The sequence below is a fragment of the Amphiura filiformis genome, chromosome 1, assembly GCF_039555335.1.
Source record: "Amphiura filiformis chromosome 1, Afil_fr2py, whole genome shotgun sequence".
NCBI lineage: Eukaryota > Metazoa > Echinodermata > Ophiuroidea > Amphilepidida > Amphiuridae > Amphiura > Amphiura filiformis.
The window spans coordinates 38,604,490-38,628,525 of record NC_092628.1 but is presented as its reverse complement, the minus strand read 5'-3'; the positions used below and the strand labels follow the sequence as shown (position 1 = coordinate 38,628,525).

Here is a 24,036-nt window from a genome sequence, read left to right as displayed (position 1 = left end):
TTGCCAGAAAATGTTTAAATGTCAAGTTAAATGAAGGATATAAAACGTTAAAAATCATCTGCAAAACATTCTAATTTTGACAAAATATTTTGGTTAACATTTGCAAAAAACGATTACTTTACAATAGCATTTTTGATAATATTATAAAACGTTTTTGCAGTGTTCATACAAAATGTTTTGAAACGTTTTCATAACTTTTAATATATCTAACCGAATATATAAATGTTATTTAACGTTTTGACCAAAACCAACAAAGTTTCAAAACGTTTTTGTAAAACAAAAACTAACCAAAAAACAAAACAAAACACATTTTCGGTGTTTGTTGAGTGCAGAAGAAAGAGGAGAGATATATGTCTAAATAGAAAGAAGAGAGGAAACGATTTAGAGTGGGAGAGAAGGGGATAATAAGAGTTATATTGTCATGCAACTCTCTTGAACGTTAACCGCCAACTTATGCTTATAAAAATAAAGTTGCTCTATGGCACGCCACACCGGACATTAACGCCGAGTTAAAAAAAAATAACGTCCAGAAATGACGTCGAGAATAACGCCGAGTTTTACAATACAACGTTGAGTTCAAAACGATGACGTTGAGATTGTAAATTGTTGTTGTTGTTTTTTGCCTCCAGATTTTTCGCCCCGAGGTTTTTTCGCGCCGAGTTTTTTTCGCGTCCAGATTTTAAAATTCGACGTTATTATTTCATTCTCGACGTTATTATTTCATTCTCGGTTTATTATTTCATTCTCGGCGTCATTTGTTTATTTTAACTGGACGTTATGTTTTAAAACTCGGCGTTAATGTCCGGTGTGGCGTGCCACATTACTCCGTTGTTTTATTGTCTTACTTGCTGTAAAACCATTACAGAAAAAAGAAAAGGCAAGAATAATTATACCATATATACCACCTGTTTGTGATGTGTACAGGTTATCCATACAGCATGATGCCACCCGAGATGGCCGATGCCTTGATGTTAATGGTGCCATCTGAGCAGGAGAGATTTGTAGACGATTGTCTCGGTTATACCACCTGCAGCCGGGAAGAACTGAAAGGTTATGTGTGGCAATCGGACAACATACGTGAGATGGGAGAAGATAGATTCTGGTTTACCTATCTGTGTACAAGAAGTGGCGACGTAAAGGAATGTCCAGGTATGTTGTTGTTAGAGTGAAGAAGAAAACCGGCACTTGAGTTTCTTATTCAAAAAGGAAAGAAAAAGGAGCCAAAGATTTATGCAGCGAAAAATACAAGCTTATTGTTATTGATATTGGTCCAATTATTTATCCTTTCACGCTAACTCAAGAATTTCACGAAAACGACAAAAATGCACCGGACACTACGAGGTTTTGAACTTGTACTCGTTTTGCACTGGGAGAGCAGCCTCTCACCGATGGCTCTATAATAACTTGACTGCTAAATGCTTGGTTAATTGTTGGGTTTTAATATTTTGAAATTTTTTCTTTAAAATAAAAAAATGTGGAGACTTTGTTTTAGCGCATATCAAGAAGTCTTACTTAACATCATATGATGTAACAACAACAACAACATCATCATCAACAAAAACAACAACAACCTCAGTGGCAGTTGAGATTGGATTAAGCACTTCCTTTCTATTGACCCAAAGGCTGACAGTAAAATTGTTAACTTGATTGTTGGGAGTGGCCTTCTTTTCCTTGTTCTTTGTCTTCAAATTTGTTTCTCACTTCTCTTTCCATACAGGCTAGCATGCTTATATATAGGCTTTTTAGCCTGGCTTGAGCATTTTGTTTGAGCCTGGTCCCATCAGGACCCAAGCGTGTCTCCACACGGAGCGACCGTTTAAACAAATAAACAAATTAAAATATGCCTGAATTTTCTCTTTAAAAATAATTTTTGTACCGTAGTCGATGGTAATTGGAGTCCGTGGAGTGTATGGGGTGATTGCAGCGTGACGTGTGGACAAGGAAGCAAGGTGCGATCCCGTACTTGCTCGCATCCATTGCCTAGTAACGGAGGACGAGATTGTGATGGTCAAGCCAATAAGGTGACGGGATGCAGGAAAGTTCGGGCGTGTGCAAATAATGGTAAGTATCGGTGGAAATCTATAAATTAACAACCACACCCACACGTGTTCTCTCTCTCCATCCATCGCTCCTGGTCTCTAAGTAAGTTGACAGGATTTTCATGGGGTGTAATGTAGGTGTGTGTGTGAGGGGGTGCAAAGCCAAATTTTTGTACCCATTTGTCAATTTTTTGTCCCATTTTTATATATTAATGACACTTTACTCTTTGACGTCCCCATTTAATCTTTGAAAAATTTCCGTGGAGGCAATTTGTCCCCGGCTTATACCCCCTCCCCCAATCGAACAGGAGATGAGAGGCCCAGACGAGACTGAAGTCACTACACTCAACAATCACAAAGAAGCGATAGCAAGAGAGAGCTTACGATTTCCAAACGCCGTGATCATACGCCCGTGCATTTGAATAGATGCACGGGCGTATGATCACGGCGTTTGGAAATCGTAAGCTCTCTAATACCGTAGAATTCCGTCTAGAAGCATATACCTCTAAACGAGGGTTTTTTTTAACGAAAGATATTAAAGGCCAATACCCTTCTCAAAAACATTGTAATAGATTGGTCTTACAAATATACATGTTTGTACAGCCGCCTTTATCAGTAATATAGTTGTTCAAACTCCAAATAACGTTTTTGTTGAGAGTGTCTGCCTCTTGTCTCTTGTGTCAAAAAAACCTCGTTTAGAGGCATATATATGCTTGTAGACGGAATTTTACGGTAGGCTATTGGGCCATACGTTCGACTAAGAACCCGACTCAGTCATTATAGACTCTCAGACAAATAACCGTTCCAGGAAATACTTCCGCCGGTGACATACGTATATATTATTATTTTATTCTCTAAATTAGGCCAATTCCAACGTCTTGCTTTATAATTAATAGGGAGCGATACAGAAATGACGGCATTGGCCAGGGCTTCGGAGTTTCTTCATCCTTATCACGAAGAAGATCCTGAGTTAGAGAGAGCTTGTCTATGGAGTCATTGTAGTTACCAACAAGTGCAGGACATGGTCACACCGCCCAGGCTAGCGGTAAGATAAAATCCTGCATACCCTGTCCACGGACTGTACCAATAGATGCCTTTTTACCGATGTGAAGTTCTAGTAGTATACAGTAAAAATTCGTTAATACACATCCGGGATAAGCATGCCTATAAGTTGCTCGGACAAGACAAATTTTTTAAAATCCGTTCATGTCCGCGCAGAGCCCGTGCCGCTGCTCCGCCGTACCCTCCAATAGGGTGTTAACTTCTGACTGTTCAACTGTTTGTCCTCATCGCGAAAACTATCCAGTGTTGCTCTCAGTGCTGTTTTTGTAGTGTATGATGTAAGTTAAATTAAAACGGTACAATAATTATTTTAGGACCATTTAATTCTCACATCTTATATCTATTGCACACACTATTGCAGGATGAATATTGGACACATCTGAACTGCTACAAACATTTAGAAGGATGCCCAGGTGAGGTACATGTATAGTGAAAACGCATTGGCATGTCACTGTATCATTCAACATAATAGTTAATGTTTTCCATTGCCGGGATGTCAGCGCAAAATAAATCGGCAAAGTTCTCGTCGTTCCTCCAATTTTTTGAAGCAGCCTCAATTAGCAAGAAGTTCGGTTTATTATTAATATGCCCTGTAAGATACAAATCAGCAATAAAAGAACAATTATTATCTTGATTAGACTGAAAATATAAAAAAATGTGCTCTACGACAACATATTTTATTCTTATAGTGCTATTGTAAGCAAACGTATTTGTAATTATTTTACCTGAACCATGTCTCAGCAATGCTTGCCATCCTTTTATTTTAGTTGATGGTGGATGGTCCATTTGGGGTCCTTGGAGTGGTTGTTCATCTAATTGTGGAGAAGGCAAGGCGTACCGTGTAAGACAATGCGATAACCCTCGCCCACGAACCTGGGGCAGAGAGTGCGAAGGATCTACGCTTGAGGAAGGCCCGTGTTTTGATAATACCTGCGTCAATACAGGTTGGTATTACTTAGTATTTGACCCTAAAAAAGAGTGGCTGGTCTGATATGAATATCATACCGGTATGCAAATGATAATCGATGAAATATTAAAGAGAGCACATTATAAGGTTTGAACCGGAAATTCATCTCAGTGGCATGCTCGCTTGAAAATTATGATCAAAAAGAGTTCACTCCGTGACAGTTACAATTCGTAGTTCTTATGATCATACTGTCTATATGAGTTTTGACCAAAGTAAGGTCATAAGCAGATGAAGGGGTTCTTCAACTCGGAAGCTATAATATTAAATCAAGAACACAACAAGATATTTCGCCTTTCTTTCTTTTTAGTGCAGACACAAACGAAGGCTTACGTGCACAGTCTTTTATTAACCCAGCAAACACAAAACGTTTTTAAAACGTTTTAAGCAGGTTATGTTTTGGGGTTTTGGTAAAAACGTTTTAATGACATTAAATGTCGGGTTATGTAAAGGTATGAAAACACACTACAAAAATATTTTTAAAATGTTTTCAAAATGTTATTGTAAAATATTTTTTTCCAAACATTTGTTGCCAAATATTTTGTCAACACTTAAATGTTAATTTATTTGCAGGAAGTTCCCAAAAATGTTTTGGAATGTTATGAAAACGTTTTATACCCTTAATATACCTTTTATGTAACCCGACATTTAAACGTTTTCTGGCAACCTTTTCTAACCTTTAGCGAATGATGTCGAAAATGTTTTGTGTTTGCTGGGAAGTGCACGCTCCAACCATGCTTATTGCTTGCCAACGTGGTTCTTAAATTTCCCATCATTTTATTTTATTCAGTTGGAGTTTTTCTTACTCCTTGGTCACCATGGTCTGAGTGTACACCCACATTGCCGCACTCACAATGCGGAGAAGGAGTGCGTGCATCAAGACGACGATGTCATGGCAATTCCAAGTGCAACATTGGAGGAGGTGAAAAGGCGACTGAGATCACCAGAGAGATACCTTGTGAAGCGGGCATTTGTCCACGTAAGTCAATGTTAGCGTGAGATAAAGCCATATCGTATTAACATAATAATTATGGACACTTCCAATAAGAAGCCAGAAAAGGCTCAATGGTGCTCATTCAATCAGGTGTCTACAGCACGGTGCCCTTATTAACCGTAGCCTATGATAAAAATGAACTTGCATTCTAATTGCTAGTGACGAGCGATTAACTTTTTTTACCAATGAAGTGGGTTATTCTTTCCAAAGCAATATTTAACGACGAAGCTCATTGGTAAAGTAAAAGTTGTTGCTCGTCGCTAAACAACCATAGTGTAAATTTGGCTTCAATCACACTTGTTACGCTTCTGTGAGCCTCTCTGCAAGCTTCTCTTACTACTTTTAATGACACAAAATAATCTTGAATTACGTTTCATCAAATCTTTCTTCCGGCGGCAGCTGTGACACAATTGATCCAGAGATTAAGCGACTAAAGTTTTCTTCGAATATCCAGTGATTGCTAATATCCTAACATTTTGTTTTGTTATAGAATCTGGAAGCTACAGCGACTGGGGCGAGTGGACTACTTGCACGGCAATGTGCAGTGAAGGTTACCGCGTGAGGCAAAGAGTATGCGACAGTCCACCACCGCACGGAATTGGCATGAATTGCGACGGAGAACCGTTTGAAATGGGAGAATGTTACCATGATGCAATATTTTGCAGAGGTGTTGAAAGCCTAAATAGTAAGTATGCTTGGCCTTAATTTACCCCATTGACATGTTCAAAACATATTGTGTGTGTATAGATGGAATGGTATATTTGCAATGTAATTGAAACACAAGTTTATATCACAACGCCGGATTTACTCATTATGTGGATGACTTTTTCTATCTTCCAGCACCTATGTACACAGAGTGGGATCCGTGGTCAGAGTGCAGCACAACATGCAATGGCGGCGTGCAGGTTCGGTATAGATCTTGTGTTATACCAGGCCAACTTTGTTTTGGGCAGCTGTATGATTACACTATTTGCAACGTGGATGTACCTTGTCCAAGTAAGTTATTGTCCTCATAAGTCCAGTATTGTATTCAATTTGGGATCAAAACTAAGATGATTTTATTTCATCTGGGATGATCACACGGCATTATGTTGTTTCGTTTTCACAGTTAATGGAGGCTGGACCGAGTGGACAAAATGGGCTGTTTGTTCCGAGACCTGTGGACAGGGCACGTCATCGCAATACCGTCAATGCATCAATCCCCGCCCTGAATATGGTGGCGAGATGTGTGAGGGAGAATCTCATAAAGAGAAGACGTGTAACAACGGAAATTGTCCGGGTATGTTGTGGTAAATTTAAGATATATCTTGTTGCTGGCAAAACAGGGAAAGACTACTTTAAAAAGGATGCAAGATGATTATAGAACACGGCGTATGCTCGTAACCAGGAATTTTTTTTTCGGTGGGGGAGGGGGAGGTGCAAATTTTACGAATTGCAAACCGTAAATCTTCATTCTGGCCATTAGCAGACCTTTATTCCCTCCAAAATGGATTTTTGGAGCCTATAATGTTAAAGAAATATTTCACAAAAAGTTAATGAGTAGGCTTAAATATTTATCTAAAAATTTGATATTTTTGGCCCAATTTGGGATATTTTTTTACAAGCAAAGCACACCTGCATGTTCGTGTGACTAAAGAAACCCAAGCATAATCAGAGTTGAAGGTCTTGCTGAAAATGGTGCTTTGTGCTTTTTTATTATCTATTTTGTCAAAAAGGACAAAAAAGTGCTGACAAGAATTAGGCGCCTATGAAGCTGGAAATAAGGTAAAGCCGACACCAGACACAACTTTGCTCGTGTATTTCATGTTCATGCTGCTCCCTTATGATTAAAACAAATCTTGCCTACACTTCTGATACAGGTAATTCGGCTCAATGGGGCGAATGGGAAGAGTGGGGCAGGTGCAGTTCGACTTGCAAGGGAGGGACAATGATCCGAGAGAGAGGCTGTAGCGGCGGGGGATCGTGCAACGGAGAAATTCGCCAGTTAGGTATTTGCAACTATCACAAATGTCCAGGTCAGTTTTAAAATGGTAGATATCAAGTTTAGAAATAATATCATGCAGGTATAGGTTCCAAAGACCTTGTAGGTGATTGGTGATCATATTTACTTTCACTATTCAATATCATCATTGTTCCGCGTCGCATCATGATCATGATCGTCAGCAGCAGCATCATGATCATCATCAGCAGCTGCGCAGTGCATGTAACATCATTCACCAATGTCACAAGAATAATATATATAACCACGAGAATGAGCAGTATATAATGTCTGTCATGAAGCCAAACAATTAATGAATGATTTTATGATACATTTTTTTTAAAATCCACCACAGTGGATGGTAACTGGGCAAGCTGGGGTGAATGGGGCCAGTGCAGCGTGTCCTGTGGTGAAGGAATGACATTTCGAGACCGTACATGTACAGATCCAGCACCAGAAGGAAACGGTGAGATGTGCGGTGGGTTTGGCACAGATGTGAGACACTGTTACGACAGTCCATGTGCAGGTAAATGAGAAAAGCTAAACCATGACATCATTTTTGACAAAATAATATAGAATTGATCCGAAGCCATTCTGACAAAGTTGATTTCACTTATTTGTTCGTTAATTTGGTTGTCCAATCATTTGCATAGTGACGAATCCTACCACCCCTTTACATTGCGCTAAACGATGAGGCGACGTTATCATACTTTATCAATGAAAAAAAAAAATTGTCATTGTGTCGGCGCCTGATACAATTATTATTCTCTATATTTGTGTCTCCGCGAGTTTGGCAGTGACGTAGCTACGTATTTTGCTGGTCGCAATATCGAATCGCACGCTATAACCTAATCTCGTAAAGCGTATCCACACACGTACAGAGGCGGTTGGTCGGCACACTTGCGGCGCAACCGGGTAAAAGCACGGACATCACTACCAAAATCAAGGTGAAACGAAGTCATCGTCAACATCAATTTCCTTAGGCTGCGGAGTAGGCGATCACAAGATTTCTCCATGTAAAGCGATCTTTGGCAAGAGCTGCTATCTGCTCTGTTTGAATCATGTCTTCATCCATAGCGCACGTTGGATGTAGTAGGAGGTGCGTCTGCGTCCCGGTCTCCTTCAGCGGTGCCTTTGCCCATGTAATCTTTAATAGTTATTCTAATCCGGTATTCGTCACTTACCGCAAGCCACCACGATTTTAATTATTCCGTTACCTACACAATTTACCTACACAGCAGAAGGCTCGGTCATTCGTACATTTGACGGCACGTCGTTTATGGTATACCGTCGCAGCGGTGTCCCAACCAAGCACCTGTTCCTGTATATACGATTCTTATCGGAAACACTCAACGGTATGCTTGTCTTAAGAAGAGTGGACGAACACAATGCTCCCTTGGTGTATATCGGTCTTGATAATGGTTATGTGAAATTGTTTGTCAGAAATGGGGTCGCGGAGATTGACCTGCTTGGTGATCAGATAAAGGTAGGTGAAATATTGACATTCACATCTATATAACGTCGATTTCTCTGCATCCAGTAAAATATATCATGCATGATCTGTGTTTTGAAAATGTATAGCTTTAAACAGATTTAAGCCAATTACCACAAGCACAAATTTCGTGACCTTTAACTCCCGACAGTTTCGATATTCGCGCATCGCAATCAGGTCGCAATCTCCACAAGCACAAATGTCAAGACTTTTAATTCCGACAGTCTCGTTATTCGCGCATCACGTACACTCGGGTATGGCCTGAGTAAAGGTTCGTTCATACTACCACCGCATTTGCGATGCGTTGCTTTGCGATGCGGTGCGTTGTCGCACTGCATCGTACTGCAAAATACTGCATTGCGATATCGCAATAAAGTTAAATACATTTTAACCTGGAAATGCGACGAGTTGCGTTGAGTTGCGGCAAAAGTAATCGATATATCGGCATCGCAAAGCAACGCATTGCCGCACTGCATCGTACTACAACCTACTGCATTGCGATATCGCAATGAAGTTAAATACATTTTAACCTGGAAATGCGACGAGTTGCGTTGAGTTGCGGCAAAATTAATCGATATATCGGCATCGCAAAGCAACGCATCGCAAATGCGGTGGTAGTATGAACGGACCTTAACAGACACATTGCCATGCTTGCGGGGAAATATCATCACCTGCAAAAATATTATACCGGAGAGACTTCTTCTCTTAACCACTTCTGCAATAAATTATGTTGTTGAATTATAGAAGTTATAAGAGGTACTCCCAATTCTTAACGGACTGATGTTTGGTCCTATTCTCTGTTCAATTATTAGTCTCCAGGGTGGAATAGTGCTGAGATAGCCGTCAGCGGCAGGACAGCTCGCATTCGGGTCAACAATGGTATGCCCGTGTTTGGAAACTTTTCAGCACTATCAACAGTAAGAGTGGATTGGGATCTGAAGATGTATGTTGGCGGGACCTTACCAAACCTGTTTCCTCGTATGGATGAAATATATCTGGGTATGTTACGCAAAGTAAGCTGAGGGATGAAATCAGAACTCGACCGGCGGTTGACCGCCGGTTCCGTCCGGTTTCCATTTGTTTAGAATAAAACAATATAGAAACCGGGCGGAACCGGAGATCAATCGCCGGTCGTGTTTTGATTTCATCCCTAAAGTAGGCCGTGTCTCGTGTATTTCAAAATCAACAGATCAAAACATGATGTTCATAATGATCTGTTAGAACATGTTGTCGGTTTTCGTCATTAAAACAGGGTAGCATGTGTCTAACATGTTATCATGGTATGCCGGGCAGGTAGGTACAAAGTATGTGCAAAGTATGTCTACTCATTTGTAATGCGACCCCCTTGCATGATACGTCTATGACGACTTGGAAATACTTACGTAACCCAAACCATTTTTGACACCTTTCCTAAAATTTTAGGTTTCGTGGGTAAAATTGGAGCTCTGCGAGTCAATTATCACGAATACAGTCTTCAGCAACAGGAAGAGTGGATTGGAGCTGGGTTACCACTGGTCAGCTTAAACGTAGGAGACGAACCAGGCGGTAAGACATTCAATTTAATCTCAATATCGGTACCTCTTTGGTTATATTAACCTTTTGATCTCTCTTACAGACCACATAATTGTTTAGGCTTGAAAATTAAAGACCTTTGTCCATGCCAACTGTTTTGACTTGTATTATTACTATTTTTTTAGATATCGATGCCGAGCTTCCTGACTTCAGTGGTAGGGAGTACGTCATTTTCCCCTGCAACTTAGCCAATGAATCCAGAACAATGGATCTGTCTCTGGCCTTCAAAGCGGAGATGCCAGACGGAGTACTTGTCTATATTCCAGGAGTGATACCAGGTTCATTCGTTGCTGTCAGTTTATCGAAGAGCCGCGTGGTTCTGACCTTGAATATGGGCTCTGAGACCGTTGATGCCAAGAGCGAGCCGATTGCGGTATGTATTTTCTTGAACACTGTAATCCCGGTTTGTAATGTGTTTGAGTTTATTTTCCGTTGCGCCAAAAGCAGATTGTTCGTTCTCCGTTTAGTGTGCGCCAAAAGCAGATTGTTCGTTCTCCGTTTAGTGTGCGCCAAAAGCAGATTGTTCGTTCTCCGTTTAGTGTGATCTTCATCAGCCCCACGCGTATATGTTGGGCAGAACAACAAAGCTCGATTGCAGTGGTCAGTGAGGCATCCCAAAATGGAACACTTCGCCAGCAGTGTTCAGCTTCTGCAGTCATGATTGATAAGTCGACACCAGACCCCGCGCCAGACTCGGTGCGACAATTTGTTAAGTGTGTATAGAGACCTCTTGATTTGGCATCCACACATCGCACTAAATCATTAAGAATCATTAAGAACATTTTACAACAACCTAAAAAGTGTCTTTAATACTCAAAAATGCCTACAAAGAATATAGTAAAAAATCGTAAATTCTTTACAACCTATTCTTTCGTACAGCTTTCTGAATGGATCCTGCTCAATGTTGCGTCACAAAACTTTGAGGGAGAGATACGGGTCAACCGAGGTCCAGCCATTCAACTCAACGCACAGGGACCACGGGATACTTCTGAATATAAATCCCTGACTCATTTTCACCCGATTGGGATCATCTTTGTCGGTGGTGTGAATCTGCCTTATGAGAGCATTCTGTTGCTGAGTATCGGTGATGCTGAAGGTTTCGTAGGAAGGATTTATAAGATATCGGTGGGAAGTGATGAGTATATGCTTCGTGACGCGACGCTTACCACCAGTGAGAAGTACGTAGACTCGACGTCAGTTTCCCTAGCAGGTATGTTACCTTGGATAACTGGTAGGTCTACTTGTCGCTGACGTAACGACCTCATATCAAACAGAGCGACAGTTACACATCTCAAGCTCACGAGATTTTTCAATGAGGCAGTAAGGCGTTCAAGAAGTGCGATTATACCTTCTCTATCATATTTTATGCAGTCTATTGGATGTATTAATAAACTATTATTATAGTTCCTGGAGTGGAGGGTCAGGGAATAATGTTTCTAACTGGAGCCTGCCCTTGCCTCCCCAACCTATTCCTGGTATGTCTGGTTTACCACTGGTTTTATGTGATGAACATGCCTACAAGAAATCCATACTGGAATTCTATAAATTCTAAAATGGCCTTTGTGCTATTGACTAAAACAAAATAAAACGCATTCAAATGAACAAGCAGATAGATTAACATACGACTGATATATACTGGAGTGACTTAATTCAATGAGCCCTGCTGAAATCTAAGACTTCACATGAATAATGCAATATTCAGCATGGAACGAATGAAAGGTGTCCAACGACAAGACCTTCATATTCTTTGTTTCTTATATTTCCTATAACTAGCCAATTACCGTGAGGTTCACGCATCCCTTCGAAGTGGTGCCTGGTTGCGATGCAACTATAGTTGGGCTCCGCAGAACGAAGACATCGTCATCAAGTGGTTGAAATGGGATCGAATATTGGATTTAAATGATAAGATCGATCGAGAAGACAATGTAAGTTATGGTTTTAGTCTTCTGTCTCATACCGGCAATATACAATAGATGATACTGTAGGCTATCATCGAATGATAAAGAGGAATGCATTCAAAGAAAATTCGCCAAATGACATCGTTTATAGCGACCATTCCTTCACACCTCGGACGTGTCCATTAAAGTCATAATGTGTGATTTGCTCCACAGCCATGACAGCAATACCCTCAATTTTTCTCGAAATTCTACTTTTTGAATGATTGTATTGCTCAATGATGTACTAAAATACCACGTGAAAGACTAAGTCCGGAGTGTTCTAATTACAGTAAAATTTATAGGTTTTATAAACCCGGAGATCTCCGGTTTTATTCCGAGTTTACCATGTTTAGCGATCGAGTGATGGCTAAACACATCGTGTGCGTGTGTATCATTGAATCAGTGTGCATATCGCTGTTCGTCTTACGTCTTGACGTAAACTATGTGCATTTCGCTATCATCTTACGTCTTTTATGAACGACCCAACTGTGTGAAGCTGCGCCAATATTCATGATAATAATACGATCGGCGAGCTAAATAGTTACATATTCTTTATGCAAATCACACATTATGGCTTTAAGACTCTTTGAGCTTATAACCAAACGAAAACATAGGTGAGAAGGGGGCATGCGAGTAACCAGCAGAGTCATTATGAGGCGGAATACCCCTGGGCCCTCCCTCTTCCATCCTCTTGATAGAAGCTCGTATTGATGAATGAAACAAGTGCTACAGCTATGTTTATCATTTTAGACGCAATGTCTTTGCTTTATACAGGGTTGACAAAAAATTACCAAAGCATAGCGCTTTACTGAGGGCACGGTGGCTCAGTGGTTACGGCCTTGGACTCATAATCTGAGAGCTTGCTTTACGCGTTACGTGCGTGGGTTCGAGTCCCCGTCACGCCACCGTGTTGCGCCCTTGGGCAAGGCGCTTTGTCTCGCTTGCTTCACCCCACCCAGGTACAATGGGAAGCTGTTGGGGTTAGTCACAGTCGCTGTACTGATGAACCCTGCGCCATTTGTAGGCAGCAAACGTGGTTCCGACATATTCTAATAACGGCGGAATAAATGTAAAGCGCTTTGAGGCTGTTTACGGTATAAAGCGCTATATAAATATCTACATTTATTTATTTTTTAGTGCAGAGAGGAAGAACTATTGTTTCCATAATGATAATATTTTTGTCATTGTGTTTATTTTCCCCATGTGTAGGATCCAAGGTATCCGAAGGTCTCATCGATACGTCTGAAGGAGATGAACATAGACGCAAGTGGAATGTACGCATGCCAAATGCGGTATGGCGGAGCAGCAGTGGTTACAAACGCTTTTGGAATATCTATTTATAAACCACCATGTAAGTTTTACTCACAGAATTAGAGAATTGGTTTTAATTCTGTGGTTTTACTACACTCAAATTTGCAGACAACTATGTAGGCTTTTTATATATTAGCAGCCTTGCGGGTTTTTTTTTGATGAAATGCAAGAGGTACTGGGATCGATACCGGGATCCTCCACCACTTGTTGTGATTGAAACTTACATGGGTTCCATAGACCAGTTATTTGGTATTACAAAGATTTCTTACCATAATAGATGGCCGATGGATCTCAAAGTTTCACGGGGACAGATAGGCATAATTGTCCTACTGATACAAAATGATATATCAACACCTTAGCAAAATGGTCTGCGAAAACACAATGCCCTCCTCTGGACATGCCAAAAAGTATATTCCCAACCACCCAACCAATAAATTTATGGGAGACTAAAAATATCCAACTATGACGCGAGCGCCGTAATGAGGAACTTCGGCATTTATTTTGAACCGTTTTCTAGACCTTTCAGTGCGTAATATTGAAAAGTGTTCAAGAATTACGTACTGAAATGTGCAAGATGTGCCAAATAGTGCCGAAATCGATTGTCTTCCATTTCAACCTGCCATAAACCGGTAAACCTTCCTTTTGGCTTGCCAAATGTGCTTCACCTTCGGGAGTGCACGTAAATATTGCACCTCTTCTTTGTAAGCACGGCAAGTTATATTATACTGTATATTTTGTATTCATTTTAGTCGCCATGATGGACAACGACCAGGTATTTGCGTTACTCGTCCTGATGTCAGTGGCTATGGCTTTCTGTTTCATCTGTGCAATCGTTATTCTGTCATTCTGCGCGCCTTTGAGGAGAAGGTATGTCATTGTTTTTTAGCTTGATTTGGTGGGCTTCTACATAATAAGTTGGGCAAAATAGATTGGTGTGATCACATTGTTAATGAGCTATTCACATCGACAAATCAAATGGCACACGGCTGGAGCTTGCTGGCAGGTACTGGGGTGAACGGGTAGACCCGATGTCAGAAGTCTTTCCGTCAACGTTATATTGGCCAGAATAATGATAATTATCGCGAACAAATCTCGGCAGAGTTTTGATATGTGAACCGCCGGCATAGACCGACTCGTATAGCTAACTTCATTCGAGCACCGTTTTCATAATCGGTATTTGACAGGAAGCTTGAATATGTACTATTGGCGGAGGAAGTTGTCGCCATTCTAACCATAATCCCTACCCTAACCATAATCTCTGATCCTACCCCCAATCCTAACCATCAAAGTAAACTTCTACACAAGCTAATTAAACCTTAAACAAACCTAATCTTGTTTCGTCCCCTTCATTTCTAGATTTTATCTGTTCGATTACGTGTACGAATCCGTCATTGCCTGCTGTGAATGTGAGAGATGTGCTGCAGGAACCGCAGGAATCTTCACAACATATCACGAAATGCAAGCTGTAGATGCCACCTACGAAGGTTTCTCGGCACGGAAAGAGAAGGCGAAATTGGATGCACAAATTGAACAGCGAAAAAGAGACAAATTGAAGGCGAAATTGAGGAGTGGCAAAAATAAGACAAAAGATGCATTGACGAAGAAGCGAGTGCAGATCTCGGATAAATTACATCGAAAGAAGCAGAAATCATCCCGATCAAAAGGCAAACGTTCGTCACCGTCAAAAAGTAAAAGGTCATCACCGTCAAAAGGTAGAACGTCAGAGCGTAAGGGCAAAGGCTCATCACCGTCAAAAGGTAGAACGTCAGCGGGCAAGTCTAAGAAGTCATCAGTATCGCCTAAAACTAGAAGTGAGAGTACGAAGAAACAGAAAACAAAGGAATCATCCCCTCCTCCGCCTGAATTAAGTGACTCCAATGGTAACGACATTCCATCAGACGCAGTGCAATCTGAACCTGACGAGTCAAATACCTCCAACAATAATCAAGAGGTTACTCATCAGAACAATGATATTACGCAGGAAGAAGCCGCAGGGGCTGATAACGTATCCGACGTCGACGACGAGCCGACGTACATGAATATCGAGTCGCTGAATGCGCCGCATATGAATCGCCGTGAAAGCATGATCCAAGAAGGATTAAAGGACATGGGTGGTCACATGTTCAATTCTGCAGCCGGTGGTGCAGCGGCGGCACTGTCGGCTGCCATTGTAGACCTGGACGTAACTGGCAACTCCGCAACAGCGTCGGTAGAGAGTCTCGCCTACGATTTAGATGATATTGTAGAAGGATTAGATGCGCCTATTGAGGAGGAGGGGAGGCAGTTGAACCTGCTGACGGGAACGATGAATAGGGAACGGGATGATGAACATTACGACATATGGCCGATTTCAAAGTCCGTCGAATGATACGCTATACAAACCTGACTTGAAGTAAAATAAAAACCTAAATGACACGTCATTTTAAAAAAATGTGTATATCATGTATTATATATAGAGCAATTAAAATGTTATGATTCTGAGCGTTGAGTTCCTCGTAAATAATTAGCGAGGTTTCGCTTTCCACGACGGATGGTTCTGCGACGGTAAAATACCAAACGTTGTCGTCGTTCAAATTCTACAACATACACGCGAAGAGTCCGACAACCGTCGTGGCGATGACGACACCGTGTGGTGTTTTACTGTCGCAGTACCATCCGTCGTGGAAATCGAGGCTCCATATTTTTGTATCACAACATGACACATCTATAGCTGGCCTCTGGACTCATTTTGGATGCATAGCCCATAATTTGCAACTCTTGATTTGTGTGTTGTTTGAAGATAACACAGGGCCGGATTTTTCAGGGCCCGGGCCAGGCTGAAATTTACTGAGGACCCCGGGTATCCGGATCCACGCCGTACCAGTGTATGCTTCAATGTTTCCCAATTTGTTTTATCCTCCCAAATTTGGGACCCCTTGGATCTTGGGCCTTGGGCCACCTGACCCTGTGGTAAATCCGGTCCTGACGATCACATCAACGAAAATCACACCAAACACAATGTGCCAATTTCCAGTTTGATATCTACTTCAATTTCACAGTAATAATAGAGATGAGAAAGTCTATTATTACGGAATATCTGATGTCGAATTGAAATTATACTGGTGTAAGCTAATTGGTTTGATACCAAATGTAGTTGCCACGTGAGTAACAAATTTGATATACAGCCTGTCTCAAAAAAAATTGTGCAAGTGAAAAGCGCCCTCTCTGACAATTAGAAAATATTGTTGTGAAATAATGCTTACATCAACGTCAAGGGTGTAGTCTTAGCTCTCAAATGCCGTTTGTTCTGTTCAATTTGCTTGTTTTAATCTCGAGATATGTTTAGTTAAAGACGAAAGGGTAAAATCACAATTGTGCCACTTTTACTAGGGAAGAGGGCTTTACATGTAACAGAGGTAACATCAAGTTTATCAAGAGTTCCTTCGTGAAATCAATAGAATGCATCAATTACACAATACAAAAATTGTTTGACTGTTTTATCATGATGCAGGAATGATGATTCTCTTTTTCCACTTAAAAGAGATTAAAAGATAAATAAATATTTCACATTCTGCTGTAAAAATGGATTTCACATTCTGCTGTTCTGCATGTGCATGTCAATTTTTTTTATCATGGTAAATACTGTTCTCTTAGTTACTTAAGACATGTTAAAAGACAAACAAATATTGCGCACTTATACATGTTATTAGGTTAATGAACGCGTATTACTTGTTGAGAGAGATACCGTAAAACCCCGTCTACAAGGATATACCTAAGAAACGCCCTCAATAAAATTGGTTGCTTTTTGTATTTGGAGTTTGAGCAAATATATACTGGCACTGGGTGGCTATGCATTCCATCTAAGTATGTTGTAACACCAATCAATTGTATTGACATAATAACGACTGTTTCGTATATCAGGATCGTATAGCTCAATTGATAGAGCGTCAGACTTTGGAACTGAAGACATGCTGAAGAGAGCATGGTCCGGGCACCGGTTCCGTTTTTTTCATTCTCGTTTAATTTTAACTTTTGACATGTTCTTTTTATCTTTCTTCAAATCTGCCTTTCTTCTTTTAATTTTAGGTTTTTTTTGTTTTTTTTAGTTTTTTTTATAGTTTTTTTTAGTAATTTTGTGGTTTTATAGAAACTAGTAAAAGCATTTATTCTAAATAATAGCGAAACCCACGGTTAGACAGATGTGTTGTAACTACTTGTCTGTCCTCGTCTTTGCAATAAAAACCTATGGTGCACCTTTGTGCCATCCCAATTCTTGAGGAATGGTAGGTAGGGTGCGTTTTTGGCTTAAGCACGATTTTGTTTCTACTTGAAATGAAATCAAAATAAATATTGTTCTGTTGCCATAATTGCAGTTTTTTCAATAAAAAAAAATAGATGAGGAATAATAATTATTCCATATTTGAATCTATTGTCCCATCAAGAATAGAGTGTCTTCAAAAACTTCAATCAATTCATCTGACAAAGGAAACTATTCTGGTCATTCAATTTTGTTTCGCTTGCACATGTTATATCACAGGCGTTGGTAGAGAAGGCACACTTCTCTTGTCTTCACCGAAGTAGTGATGTAAACACTAACATGATTAATTACCATAGCTAGCAATGGACATGTATACACTATTTTTTGTTCCACTTGAACCCATACTCATAGGCTATTCGCTGTCGATGTGACGTAATTAATCGGATTAACTACCATAGCAATTGATGAATACAATTTCGAATATATAGCCCTGCACTTCATCGTTCACGTGGCACCTATGCATTAAACCATAGTTGTCAAAGAAATGCTAATCACTCGCCATGTAAGATTAGTATTTATGAAAAGAGTGGTATTCAATCTATGTTTGGTGACATACGCGGGTGATTAGTGCAATCTGCTTGATGGTAGCATGGAAGAAAGAGATAAGAAGGAACCACAACGAACGCATTCACTTTGTCCACTCCCTTTACCGACATTTAGTTGACATTGTTATTCATGAGGATTTACTTTGATCAATACCCTGCGTTAAATAGGTGATTTGTATTGTATTCCATGTATTTGCATGTCTTCTGGAGCGTGTGTGAAGGATGATTTGAACTAATGACCTTCCGTGCAAGCACCCTATAGGATTTTCTTTGGTGACGTGATCATCGGTCATTGATGGCCTACATCTTTTTCTTCCATTTTGCCCAATTTTTCGAACTTTGATGACTTTTTTCTCAGAGTTGGCTGTCTTTGGCACTGAAACGAGTTAGCTAGTTACGATTATACACATATAAACTATTAAATTAAACAGGTTTTATGTACCGGACTCAACCGGAACATTGTGCATTATTTAAGAACATTTTACATCTATTTTTCATCGAAAAAGTCACCAAAATCTTACCTTATTTGCTAAAGATGAAACTCAGCAAAAAACCGGCCGATTTTGATTACCTTTTCGATGTTTTATAGGACATTTTCTACACAACACGATCAAGAAAACAGTTTGACTGTAGATCCCAAAACAAAGCTACTATACATGTTCAGAGCATCAGTGAAATTCCATAATCTTACTTCTGGGTAGCGTTTGTTTGTTCGTGGATGGGTTTGTTATAAATTTTTTCCAGTAATGATTTTGCCAAGCATCGATCGCGGTAAATGGATCATACATGAAAGTAAGTACCATTAATAGCTTTTCTTTTCATGCGTCAATAGATAAGCGGATTAAAACTTGGCCGATCGAAGTCGTTGTGGTTCCTTCTCATCTCTTTCTTCCATGATGGTAGTTATTGCGATTATTACGTCACTTCGACAGCGAATTGTAGTATAGACGAATCCAACAAGCCAAGTGATGGTCAGAATTTATTCGGCCATTATACGCTGGTGAAGTTGCGTAATTAATCGGATTAATTACCATAGCAATAGGTGAAAACAATTTTGAACATATCGCGCTGCGCTACAAGCAGGTTACACTCATCACCTGTACTGTGTATGTCTGCAATCATAGATTGAATACAATACTGGTCTTTTCAAAGATACTAATCTTACAGGTGCAGCATGATATGGTTCAATGAAGAGGTACCGCCTGAACGTAGGCCTATCAGTGTATAACGCGGTATATTCAAAATTGTTTTCACCTATTGCTATGGTAGTTAATCCGATTATTACGTAACTTCGCCAGCGTATTGAATAAAACAGGAGGATGTGAGTTCATAAGGGCAATGTCGGGGATTATAGGTCACAATCGATGTGGAGAGATGAGAGGTCCGACCAACAGCCATAGCGAATGGTTCCAGCGGACGGTCTGTGGCTAGTAAGGAATCGTCTTTGACCACATGCGCAGATCTGTCTCGTCAGGAAGATATTTAATATCCCGAATTTATAATAGGCCTATGCCTACCAGTTCCATCGTATAACCGATCTGCTAGAGAATATTTGTTACCATGTTTAATAAATTCGTATTTATCGTATAATAAAATGTAGCCAAATGTATATTATGTGTCACACGGTTTTCTGCTAACCACTAGCAGGCTATGTTACCACATCTATGACAATGACAAAGGTGAATTTTGATGATTTTTACGATCGTCCGGATGAGCAAATCACTGAATGGGTCTTTAGTTCCTCCTCTCCTTATCCTGCCAATATTATATGAATCAAAGAAAAATAAAGAAAAAATAAAATTAAACAAGAAAAAAGACAAAGAAAAGAAACAATAAAAGAAAAACAATAGAATAAATTAAACTAAATATGAAAAAAAATGATCACGAAAGGAGTCTTTAGAAAATGCAAGAAAATATAAATGAAAAGTTTGAACAATATTTTGTTTATAAAAGTTTGTGTGACCGTGATGAGGCTCGAACTCACCATCTTCCGATCTAAAGAACCAAAGTCTTATGCCTTGCCAAGTGAGCTATGCTCGTGAGATGCGAAATAAAGATAAAATAATACATTGTATACCTGCTTGTGTCGGTAAATGATTTGCTCAAATTCCATAATGATATAATATTGTGGAGGGCGCTAGCGTGAAATATGCTATCATCACAGTCGCTACTATTCCTTGTAGACGGGTTTCTACGGTATTAGACAAAAGAATGCATGCGTGCTGATTTTGATGCGTCTAATGCATGCGCCCCGAAAGGGGGAGTGCATTAGACGCATCAACATCAGCTATCATTGATTTACATGTACAGCACTCTTCCCTAGTAAAAGTGGCACAATTGTGATTTTACCCTTTCGTTGTTAAATAAACATATCTCGAAAATGGAACAAGCAAATTGAACAGAAGAAACGGCATTTGAGAGCTAAGACTACGCCCGTGACGTTGATGTAAGCATTATGTCACAACGGTATTTTCTAATTGCCAAAGAGGGCGCTTTTCACTTGCACAATTTTTTTTGAGACAGGCTGTAAATACATGAATGGGACAGAGTGAACAAAACCACAGGAGAAAAGATGTGTATGTATATGCTTGGGCTCCTATGATTCACTTTAGAATAGCCCCCACCCAAATATGGACCTACATGATGGCAAATATCAGATTCAGAAATTGTGAAAAATAGACCGGTGCATTCTTCAGTAAAATAGTTTGACCCAGAGTTTCACCTATTTGTGATTAACCGTTTGCGATACGAGTTATAAATAAGAAAAGGGTCAAAGTTCTGATCTCTTCGAAGGGAACACAAAATGTTTTTAAAACATTATAAACGTGTTAAGTTATAAACGCCTTTGGGTTCAAGTGAAAACGTCACATTTAATTAATGTCTGGTCATGATGACGTGAAACGTTATATAATAAGACAAAGCATTGAACAAGTTTGCCTCAAACAATCTAATATTGACAAAATATTGTGCAAATATGTTGTTGTATTGGCTTATGTTGTTGGTATCTAATCATCAACGTCAATGTGTTTGAGCTGTGCTGCGATAACGTAGACTTACCAACTACGAGTACTGCAATGCCACTAAGCAAAGACTGTGCAGCCCAGGGCAGCAGGTCTGCATGAGTGACGCACTAATGTTAATGCTGCCCTCTAGTGAATTTACACGTATGCTAATGCTTTTCATCTGTTTGACAAATTTTGCGAGGTTCTGGCTGGATTAGTTACCGGGATTTTTTTTATTCGGCAGAATTGACAACAGATCAGTACTAGAAATGTGCAAGAACAAAATTAGCAATCAACATGATCAAGAAACACACAACCAAACCATAACCCACGAAATGGCTAAATATGCCAACTTATTTCCAATGTGTCTATTGCCATTTTATTGTTCTTGTAATTTAAAAATACTAAAATAGTATTAAACAGGTAATTTTTTTCTACGCATTTTATCATTTATGGCGTTAAAAAAAGTGCCCAATACATCTGTGCCAAAAATCAACTCTCTCTTTTTCGACCTGCCTTGAAAATACCTGTCTTCCTCTCTGAAGCTTTACCTGTGGCATAATAGGCCTATCCACAGAATTTTAAAAAAAATATGCGGGAAAGAGGTATTTTCTCTGGGTAGGCCTGTGATATTATAAATAATAATTGCAACATCTTTATCACTTACTTGGATAGTTTTGTGAAGTTTTTTTAAGCAAAGTAAATACAACTATGTGAATATTTTAGTTCAATCAACTTAAAATTTTGTGAAAGTTTTGTAGAAATTTCATGCAATTTTGGGCGCGCTTTTTGTCAGACGCGGACCTTTTCAAGTTGAGTTTCAAATTTCTTTTGTGAACTAAGTTAGTATTGTTCAGTTGTATTCATTCATTCATCTAATTTATCTATCAGATAATGTTACGTAAGTGGTGATAATAAACATAATTATTTTGTACATCATTAATAATGGTCAAAATAATATCAATCACGTGTAACAGAGAAGATCTTCTCTGCTTGTAATCGGGCTTGTAATAACCCCGGATAATATTACAAGAATGCCTTGCCTTGCCTTGCTGGCTACGTCAGCCCATGTCGGCTGTAGCCCTCCTCATGAAGCTTCCATGTTTCTCTGTCTTGCGCTATCCTAGCCCAGGTTGTGCCAATGTATGATGTAATGTCGTCCCGCCATCTGCGTTTTTGTCTTCCCCTTCGCCTTCTGCCTGTTCTAGGTTGCCACTCTGTTAGTCGTTTTGTCCACCTGTTATCATTTGATCTTGCTAGATGACCTGCCCATCTCCATTTTGCCTCTTTTATTTTCTCCAGAATGTCCTTGACTTTGGTTTTATTTCTTATATACGAGTTCCTAATTTTGTCCCGTATTGTGATATTCAGCATTCTTCTTTCCATTGCCCGCTGTGCTGTTATCAGTTTTTGTTCCAGGTATTTAGTTGTTGTCCACGTTTCGCAGCCGTATGTCATTGTAGGCAGCACACATTGATTGAAGACCCTCTTCCTTAATATCATTGATAGTTTTTTATCACACAGAATGTCTTTATATCTGCCAAAGCAGCTCCAGCCAGCCTTAATTCTGATTAGAACTTCCTCTCTCGTGTTGTCTTCCAGCTTCACAGTCTGGCCAAGATATTTGTAGCTTTCTACTTTTTCTATCTCATCAGTTTCAACTACAATGGGCTCATTTGTTTCGAAATTTGTCATGAATTTTGTTTTTCCTTTGTGTAATTTTACAAGAATGCCGGTACTTTATATATCGAATTCAACGAATATCGGACATCCAACAAAGCTTTTGCTGACGTATTTATGCTGTTATCAACATGATCAAAAGTGTGTTTCTTTTGTAATGCCGTATGAGATCGATATATTTAGATAACATTACAAATCGATTCGTGCATTTCCAATAGGATCACAGTCAATTTATTATCTTTTGTTATGAGCGCGGGTCAATGTCATGAATTGATTGACTGAAAACTCATGATTAATCATGCCCCACACACGGGGCACACAATGCCAGATTCAATGAGATGAAAATTTGCACGTAAATTGTAGGCCTTCAGCATGTGAGCCACATTTGCCAAAAAAAACCCCTAAAATTGCACATACGTATTTTAGAACTTGATGCAAGAACAACAAAATCGGAAATCGGGAACAAAATATTCACAAATAAATCAATTGGTGGACTCATAAAATAAATACATATTTTATAATAATACATAAGTACACTAAATATTTAAACGACTCCACGTAGGCATATGTTCATATTATATCAAGTTTCATTTATAGTTTACTTATTAAGAACCTAAATGGCATATTTTTAAACTAAAAACAAATTTTTAATATTAAAATATGCCTTTATACTTTATTAATATCATATACTATGTAAGCTGGATCTGAAGATAATAAAGATAAAAAGAAGTATCAAAATATAACTAAGTGCCAGAAAAGCAAATTATCAAACTCAAAGTGAAAGAAATAAGCAAACTTATATTATACAAACTATGACATTTAAAGAAATAAACAAACTTGAAATTATATATATAAAAAAAAGCTATATCATCAAACCAGGAAACTTTCCTGATCAAACGTAGGCCTAAATAAAAACAATTTGACAAAGACAGTAGGCCTACAGCAAATTGACTCTATATCAATACTATGAGCCACATTTGCCAAAAAAAAACCCCTAAAATTGCACATACGTATTTTAGAACTTGATGCAAGAACAACAAAATCGGAAATCGGGAACAAAATATTCACAAATAAATCAATTGGTGGACTCATAAAATAAATACATATTTCATAATAATACATAAGTACACTAAATATTTAAACGACTCCATGTAGGCATATGT

At 39.3% G+C, this 24,036-nt stretch overlaps 1 protein-coding gene across 1 annotated transcript; it reads left to right on the top strand.

Moving 5' to 3' along the window:
• The first annotated feature begins 935 nt into the window (after positions 1 to 935).
• LOC140158938 (uncharacterized) lies at positions 936 to 15,736 on the top strand. Its single transcript, XM_072182227.1, has 20 exons — positions 936 to 1,149; positions 1,882 to 2,061; positions 2,936 to 3,084; positions 3,463 to 3,514; positions 3,869 to 4,045; positions 4,856 to 5,044; positions 5,550 to 5,744; positions 5,900 to 6,055; positions 6,168 to 6,338; positions 6,919 to 7,074; positions 7,393 to 7,563; positions 8,276 to 8,523; positions 9,342 to 9,528; positions 9,952 to 10,074; positions 10,227 to 10,474; positions 10,981 to 11,311; positions 11,875 to 12,026; positions 13,248 to 13,389; positions 14,099 to 14,216; positions 14,706 to 15,736. Exons 1-20 carry the CDS (start codon positions 939 to 941, stop codon positions 15,715 to 15,717), a joined length of 4,368 nt encoding a protein of 1,455 aa, XP_072038328.1. The 5' UTR covers positions 936 to 938; the 3' UTR covers positions 15,718 to 15,736.
• Positions 15,737 to 24,036: the final 8,300 nt, after the last annotated feature.